Source organism: Myotis davidii, unplaced genomic scaffold (genome assembly GCF_000327345.1).
Source record: "Myotis davidii unplaced genomic scaffold, ASM32734v1 scaffold574, whole genome shotgun sequence".
NCBI classification, from domain to species: domain Eukaryota; kingdom Metazoa; phylum Chordata; class Mammalia; order Chiroptera; family Vespertilionidae; genus Myotis; species Myotis davidii.
The window spans coordinates 182,918-191,187 of NW_006285614.1; the positions used below are offsets into that span (position 1 = coordinate 182,918).

The following is an 8,270-nucleotide window of genomic DNA, read 5'->3' on the forward strand; positions in this document are numbered from 1 at the left end:
GAGCACTCCACGTAGCCGCACTTCCAGGTCTTGCGCACCAGGTGAGACACGTTCCAGCGCGGGATCACGCGTCCGCGCTGCAGGTCCCGCTTGTTGCCCACGATGATGATGGGCGTCTCTGAGGTGCCAATCACCCTGGGGGGCGAGGTGGGACTCTCAGAACTCCGCAGTCCAGTGGCTGCGACCCTGGACTTCAATGAAGGCAGGCTGTGCCTGGTCAATAACAGTGCTACCTTACGTCTGTTCCAGGCGCAGGGCTTAGCTCTGGAGTGACCTGACATTCGCTAATCTGCACAATTGATCCAAAGGGTGGGTACTAGTGTTAGCCCCGTGTTACAGATGAGGAACCTGAGGCGTACACATTCACTGTCCTGGTCATGCAGCCGAGCGGCCCCGGAAGCCTTGTTCCCGGAGCCCCTGATCTAACCACTGTATTAGACTAGCCACCCCCTGGTAAGGGTCCCAAAATGAGTTCATAGAAATGGGGAACAGCAAAATGTCATGAGTGTGTGTGTGTTTGACTGGATGTGTGGGAACTGGAGGGGACTTCATCTGCCTCCCTCCACTGCACCCTTTCCGTGGAAGCTGGCTAGCACCAGGCGCAGTGATGGCGAACCTATGACACACGAACTCATTTTTTTTTGGTTGATTTTTCTTTGTTAAATGGCATTTAAATATATAAAATAAATATCAAAAATATAAGTCTTTGTTTTACTATGGTTGCAAACATCAAAAAAATTCTATATGTGACACGGCACCAGAGTTAAGTTAGGGTTTTTCAAAATGCTGACACGCGGAGCTCAAAAGGTTCGCCATCACTGCTAGGGCATCCACTGGGGTGGCAATGGACGGTATCCTGGGCCCTCACCTTGTCTCTAGGATCTGCTGGCGGATGGTCTTGACGTACTCAAAACTGTCAAAGCAGCAGATGTCGTAGACCAGGATGTAGGCGTGGACACTCCGGAGTCCCCTGCAGCAGGCATCTGCCCACTCCTGCAACACCCCCAGTTAAGGCCAAGGTTAGAGCAGCCATGAGGGTTCCCCTTGTCCCCAGCCACCTCCAGCCATAGATGGACAGCACTCTCACCTGCCACAGCACCCTAAGCCTTTCACACCCACCCATCCCCAGGAAGCCAGGGCCAGGGCAAAATGGAGCTCAGTGCTGTGATAGGGTAGGTCACACTGTCTGACCTTGGGGACCACTACACGGCCCTGTGCATATTGGGAGCTGTTGAAATGGTCTTTACCTTTTAAAAAAAATTGATTTCAGAGAGAACAGGAGAGGGAGAGATAAACAGATCAATGATGAGAATCATTGATTGGTCGCCTCCTGCATGCCCCCCACTAAGGATCAAGCCCACAACCTGAGCATGTGTCCTGACTGGGGAATCAAACCATGGCCTCCTGTTTCATAAGTGGATGCTCAACCACCGAAATAGTCTCTATCTTCCAAGGCTTAGCTCAAATGCCTCCTCCTCCAAGAAGCCTTCCTACAAGCAAGGGTCTACTCCCTTAATCTCCTGTGTGCATATACCTTGGTTACCACTGTTTCCATCTCCAGATCCCCACTTCTGCGAGCTCCTGAGAGAACCAGAACCAAGCCACCCTCATTTTTATGTAATTCCTCCTCCTCCTCCCCACTCAGTACCTTGCACACTGCGTTGGCTCCTAGCAGGCTCCTAATGGGCGCACTGCCTAACCTGGTGAGCTCTCCATGGTCCTGAACCCCACTTGGTCCACACTGGGATCAGTGCAACTCCTGTCTGCCACGCTGCCCTTAGATTGCTATCTGATGTTCCCCTCTGTAGGTTCCACTCTGCCCTTGGACAGAAGGAGAAGGTCTGAGAGGACTGAGACTGGATACATAGTCGGGGCTGATGGACAGCAAGGCCCCAGGGAGCCGGAACTTCCTGAATGTTTGTGGCAAATTCTCAGGGTGGGGTTGCAGCTCAAGATGAATAGACCCATGGAAAGTCTGAGTGCAGTAAAGAGAAAGTTCCTTAAGAATTAATTAGCTAATTAACTTGCCAGCAGATGGCAATTGCAAGAGCAGTTGAAGGCAGCCAGTGTGTGGAAAGAGCATGGACTCTGAAGCGGGGGTTGGGGTGGAGGTAGAGGCCTCCGGGCCAAGGGGAACCAGGGTCTTCTCCTTTGAGGGGCCAGGCAAAGATGAGAAGGAGGTGCAGCATGTCTCCTGAGCCAGCTTGCGAGTTGCATTGGGGAAAAGACCAGGCATCAAGGAGGACTAGGCAGGTTCTCCATCTCAGAGAAGGAACAGAAAGGAAAGACTTTGGTGGTGGTGGTAGAGAGTGTGTCTGGCCCCTGAAAGGTACTTCCCAACTCAGAGGCATAGAGGCTGCTGCAGTGGATTTCCCCGGGGAGATGATGTGGCATCTTTTCTTTGTGCTGAGTTTTAACTTTGGTGCAGGGGGAAGACACTGAGGACAAATCTAAAACTGTAGGAAACCATTAACTGGCTTCTGGGGCAGGGAAAACGGCATTCCGCCGGACACAGTGAGCTCCAGGAGCCCAGGACCCACATTTGTACATGGTTCCTCCCCCAACCCCCATAGGAGTGATTAGTGGCAAGTGGGAGGAATGGGGAAACAGGCAGAGGTTCCCTCCCTCTTCCAGCTCTCTGCTGGGGAGAGGGAACAGCTGCCAGCCTGCCAGGGTGACAGCCCCACCTCTTCCACCTCTTTCCCAACATGCTGACTCCTCAAGGGGGCCGCCAGGCTGCCTCCCACCCACTTCTCTCTGGAGGCTCCTAAAAGGGGGAGGAGGAAGGCTCCTGATTGGCTGGCTTGTCCCTTCACCCCTGGTAGAAGGGAGGGAACAAGAAAGCTCAACTTTCCTTCCAGCTTGTTCTATGAAGGGTTCCAGGTGGTAACAGACCATCTTGGGGCCCTGTCAAAACACAAGAAGGAGCGATGGAAACTGAGTCCAGTTCCAAGGACCTGGGGGATGAGGGAAGTTCAACACTGGGCCTCACCCGGGCATTCGCTGCTCATTCCTTTGGTGGCTGCTTGAGCCCTCTAACCTCAGCTTCCCTCTCTGATAGGAAGGAGGAGAGGGGGCTGCGGGAGGGACAACTGAGGCTCAGACCCAGGAAACACCACTCTCCTGGGCTGATTTCACTTGGAGTTGGGAAAGAATGTGTTTTTATTCTACTGTCAGGTGGTGCCATCAGGATACTTGGGTTTTACATTTGTTACTTGTGCTCCAGGAGTGAAGTCTGGGACATCCTAAAAAGTCCAAAACTCAGGGTCAACCAGAAAGAAAAAGACCAACAATCCAATAGAAAGATGGGCCAAGGGCATGAATAGTTGTCAGAAAAAGAAATATAAAGGCTCTTAAACATATGAAAAGATGCTCAACATCACTAATAATCAGAGATGCAAATAAAAACTACACAGAGACTATCAAATTTCATCTATCAGATTGTCAGACAATACACTCCGATGGGGAGCTCTGGCTGGGTAGCTCAGTTGGTTAGAGCATCGTCTTGATACTCCAAGGTTGCGGGTTCGATCCCTCATAGGGCACATACAAGACGCAACAAATGAATGCATCAGTGAGTGGAACAATAAATTTATCTCTCTCTTTCTCAAATCAATAACAAAAAAGGCTTTGAGGGAAACAGCGCTCATGTAAGCCTATAGATGGAGAGGGGAGTCTGACACCTTCCTAACTCCAGGTGCATTTACCCTTGATCCAAGCAATGCCTTTCCAGAAATGCATCCACAGATATGTCTCCTATGTACTGAATGACTGTGTACAAGGCTGCTCGCCGCAGCACTATCTGAAATAGCAAAAGATTGGAAACAACCCGCTTGTCCAACAAGTGGGTTGCTGCCTAGTACACCTCTCCAATGGACTGCAGCGTAGTCACAAAAAAGAATGAGATGCCCTCTAGATACTGACTTGGAAAGATCTCCAGCTTATAACGTTCAGTCCAAAACACAAGGTCCAGAACAGTTTTGTTTTTTAAATGTAAGAAAGGAAGTGGAATAAGAACACATTTTCTTATTTGTGTAAAGAAACACTGGAAGTCTGAATGAAAAAAACAACAAGGAGAGTGGCTTTAGAGAGCGGGGCAAGGATCAGGGTGAAGCGGGCAGCGGTGGCACTGAGATTTCTCTGGGTGAACCTTTCTACCAAGTTTGAACTTCTAAATTGCGTCTTACCGAGGCCAAACTCGAAATTAAAATGAAGTCCACAACAAAATGTGAAACATACACAAAGCTTGATGTGCCAGCCTGGAGTGAGATCTGAGACCCAGGCTACTGTTAAAGGCTCCTTGGGGAACTAGACCCTGACCCACTGCCCTGACCTCGCTGCTCCCAAGGGGTGGCTGCCTGGATCAGGCTGTTGTCTTTGGTGCTGATCCCCCTACCTGGAATGGCAGAAACAAGTGTCCTTGAGGTTGGGCCAAGGCCCTTCTGGCCCGGGGTTGCTGAGACAGTGCCGAGCCTGAGTCCCTCCCCAGCTGTACTTGCACAATTACAATTGGCCAAGCCATGGCCCTGCCTTCCTGTCTCCACCACTGTGCCTATCCTCCTCTGGTGAGGGGCTGCCGTCAGTAAGCAAAGCGTCTTAGAGCTCCCCATGCACCCGCCCGTTCTGAAGCCAGGAGCAGAGAGAAGGAAGGAGGACTTGGTCCCTGCACGCTTGGGGAAGGAGCACTGTCAGCCCTGGCACCGGGGGCACCTGAATCTAATCCCTGCAGGAAGGGTGCCCAGCAGGCCAGTCCTGAGAGCAGGGGCAGAGCATCACGTAAGGGAAAACCCCCTTGGGCAAGAGACCTGTCTGAGAACACACCTTTGCCAGGTCTTGGCCTTTTCTTATGCTGTCCCGTCTACTGACCTTTCTACCCCAGTGCCCACTACAGAGCCTGGCACACATAATAAATAAAGCTAATAAAGCTCATCAAATATCTGTAGAATAAACCAGCACACAATGGATTCCTGGTACGGCTCTAAGCTTTCCTGGTGGCCCATGGTGCAGGGTGGAGCTGGAGAGGGCTGGAGTCCCGCCTGTCCCCTACCCTTCCCACTGCCCCCCTACGCGCGTGGGCCCTCCTACCTGCAGCGTGTTGACAGGGAAGGCGCTGATGGGCGGGAAGTCGAGGATCTGGAGGTCGTGCACGTGGCCGTTCATGACGACAGCAGGCAGGTAGAGGCGGCGGGTAGTGGTGGGCACGCAGACCTCGCTGAATTCGTTGTACAGGAACTGGCGCACGATGGCACTCTTGCCCACGCCTCGCGCCCCCAGCACGGCCACCCGGTAGGTGGAGACCATGCCTCTCGCCCCACGCCGCCACCGCCTCGCCGCTGCCTGGGGCTCCCCCGGGCTGCATATTCCAGGGGCTGGGGGCTCAGCCACCGTCAGGACCAGTCATTGCTGCCCCTGCCCGCCCTGGGCCCTCTGCGGCCTCCACCTGGACTGTGGGGACAAGAGGTGGCTAGCTTTAGGGTCTTTGCTGAAGCTGTTTCAGCCACTCAGAATGCCTTCCCTTGCCCAGAACCCCTATCGTATCTACTGAAATCCTCGCCATCCTTCCTTCATTTTTTCCTGTCCTCCCACCGCAGGGAATGACCCGACGTCTGGCCAGCGAGGCAGGCTGCGGAGCGTCGAGCCCAGCTTCCCCACAGAGTCTGAGACGTGTCTGGGTCTCCCCGCTCAGGGGTGAGACGAGGCCAGTGTGTCTCAGTGGAGGCGCTCCTGGCATTTCTTAGAGGGAGAAATCTTCACTGGGCAGGAAGACTGGCACACTGCAGGACCTCTTACATCCCCAGGTGCCAGCTGCAGCAGCCTCCAGTCACCATGACAACCCCAAATGCCCCCCATTTCCAAATGGCGCCATTGAGACCCTGGACTAGATGACCTCTTGGCTATGGAGGGCAACACTTGCCGAGCACTTGCTCTGTTAGCGTGCGTGCCCACAAGGTACCCTCAGTGAATACGATACCCCTAAGGCAGTGGTCGGCAAACTGCGGCTCTCAAGCCACATGCGGCTCTTTGGGCCCTTGGGTGTGGCTCTTCCACAAAATACTGACTTCTGCGCATGGGCCACGAAGTTTCAATCGCACTGTACGTGCACACCCGCACGTGGTATTTTGTGGAAGAGCCATGCTAAAGGGGCCAAAGAGCCGCATGTGGCTCGCGAGCCGCAGTTTGCCAACCACTGCCCTAAGGGACAGGGGTTCCCACTTAAGAGAAGGCTCAGCGAGTAAGAAATGTGCCCAAAGACACACAGCTGGGAATGCCAGCTACTCCTTTCTACAATGTCGCAGCGCTTCTTCCAAGTCTAGTGATTCCCGCTGGTAAATGCCTACAGGCCAAGGGTTGTGTCTGATTCTCTGGCAACCCCCTGAGCTCAGAGGGCCTGGCACATCGCAGGTGTGCTAGCAGCCAGGACCGGGCCACTTGCTACAAGGTTGAACCTTGTCACAGATTCATTAGCTCTGTGCTTGCTCAGTTTCAGGGACTTTAGAGCTTGGGTATAAACCACAGCTGTGTTTTCTAGCTGAATCAGAGCCACACTCTGCACATCTATTAAATGGGTCCATAGACCCTACTTCTGAGAAAATCTATGTAAATCTCCTAGCTAGGTGCCTTTCCTCTTTTAGGGGGTGATGGGGACGGGGGGGAGGATGATGACCAGGACCAGGGAGCTGCTACCTGCCTGAGACATTGTTTGGGGACTATTCCCAGGAAGGATGAGACCAGTGCCTGCAAAAGGGGGTCCAGCAGAGATGGGTTTGCTGGATTTAGTGCCATGCTTTTCAGGCTGCATGTATGTGTTCTGTGCGGATGCATGCTCTTTCCACACATGCACAGTTCACAGCTAAATGCACTGCGTTCTTTCCTAGTCCAGAGGACCTAATCCGCTAGGTCCTTGTACTGACAGCATAGTATATACAGGCAGGATTTGGAGTGAGACACACCAGGGTTGGATTCCCAGCTTTGCCACTCACCTCAAGTGTGACCTTGGGCATGAAACTTCACAGGGTGTGGTGTGGTTGTACAGGTAAAGCCAGGTGCCTGGCACAGAGTAGGTGTCCAATGAGGAGTGGCCATTGCTATGCACCTCCATCTAAGGCTGCTAGGACCTCCTAGCAACCCCGGGATGGGTCACCATCCACTGCTGTTTACAAACATGCTTTGTGTGTGTATGTGTGTTTGTGATTCTTTCCCCCATTTTACTGACAGTAAAAACAAGAACCAAAAGAAACCCCCAGAGACTTAGGGAAGTGACCGCAGAGCCAGTTGAGCTGTCAACTAAGAGTGGGACCCTGACCGCCTTCTGCCCCATGTAGTGTCTTCTCCTCAACAGGTGCTTATGGGCTCCCAACCCGGGTAAGTCCCAGTCCCTCCTCTCCATCAACCGCTCCAGGCCCTGGGCCCCTCAGGCACCCCTGGACACTGCCAGCTGGGCAGAGAACCTCAGCCGGGTTAATTACATAACCAGACAAGCAGGTGGGGAGGGGGACATCGAGGGCAGGTAGAGAGGAAAGGAACCCAAGAAGAGTCCTCTGCCTCTCTCTGGGTGGCAACTCAGGTATCTAGGATGTCCCCCACCTGCACATCCTCCTGGACACCACACTTCCTGCCCAGGAATCAGTCCTTTAGGGGGAATAACGGGAAATAAAAGCGGGTCACGGTGCTAGTGCCAGGAAGCGGTGCAAGAGAGGCCCCCAGGCTGGGGCAGCCTCCTGGAACTCACCAGGCCCAAGGGTGGCCCTGTCCCTGACTCAGAGGTGACCGGTGCCCCCTCCTTCTTCCCAGGCAGGGGTCCTGGGTCTAAGTGTCTACTAATCCAGCACGCCCAGCAGGTGTGGGGGTGAGTGCCGGCTGTCCAGAGCAGCAGGGCCCAGCCCCTGAGCCTTCCTCCCCAAGGCCTGTGCTCTGCAGTGAGTCTGCAGACAGCGCTGCCCGGGAAGAGCCTGGGGACTCACCCAGGGGCCCAAGCTCGCCTCTCGTCCTCTCCCCTGGGCCTGGATGCCGGAGTCTCTGCCCCAGACTGAGGACCGGGCTTTTTGGGTTCCGTGGGCCGAGTCACCGTCTGCCTGCTGTTGTCCCCACCACGTTCCTGTGCGAGTGGGTGGGTGGGGGCTTTGAAGGATGCTGGGCTACCCATGACCTGATTGGTAGGAGTTTGGGGCGAGGGGGGGATGCTAGAGCCCAGCCTGATCTCCGCCTCCAGCACCTTGCAGGCACCCCGCACCCCCAGCTCCAGCTCTCACGTGGCAGCCCCGCGCCGCTTC

The 8,270-nt window shown here is 54.1% G+C and overlaps 1 protein-coding gene across 1 annotated transcript; it reads right to left on the reverse strand.

Moving 5' to 3' along the window:
• Positions 1–5: 5 nt before the first annotated feature.
• RASL10B (RAS like family 10 member B) lies at positions 6–8,254 on the reverse strand (the record flags this gene model as incomplete). The annotated part of the gene is made up of 4 exons (XM_015559246.1): positions 7,962–8,254; positions 5,086–5,445; positions 869–993; positions 6–135 (listed from the first exon to the last, which is right to left on the reverse strand). Coding segments are annotated over exons 2-4 (471 nt in total), but the record flags the coding sequence as incomplete, so codon positions are not given.
• Between the last annotated feature and the right edge of the window lie 16 nt (positions 8,255–8,270).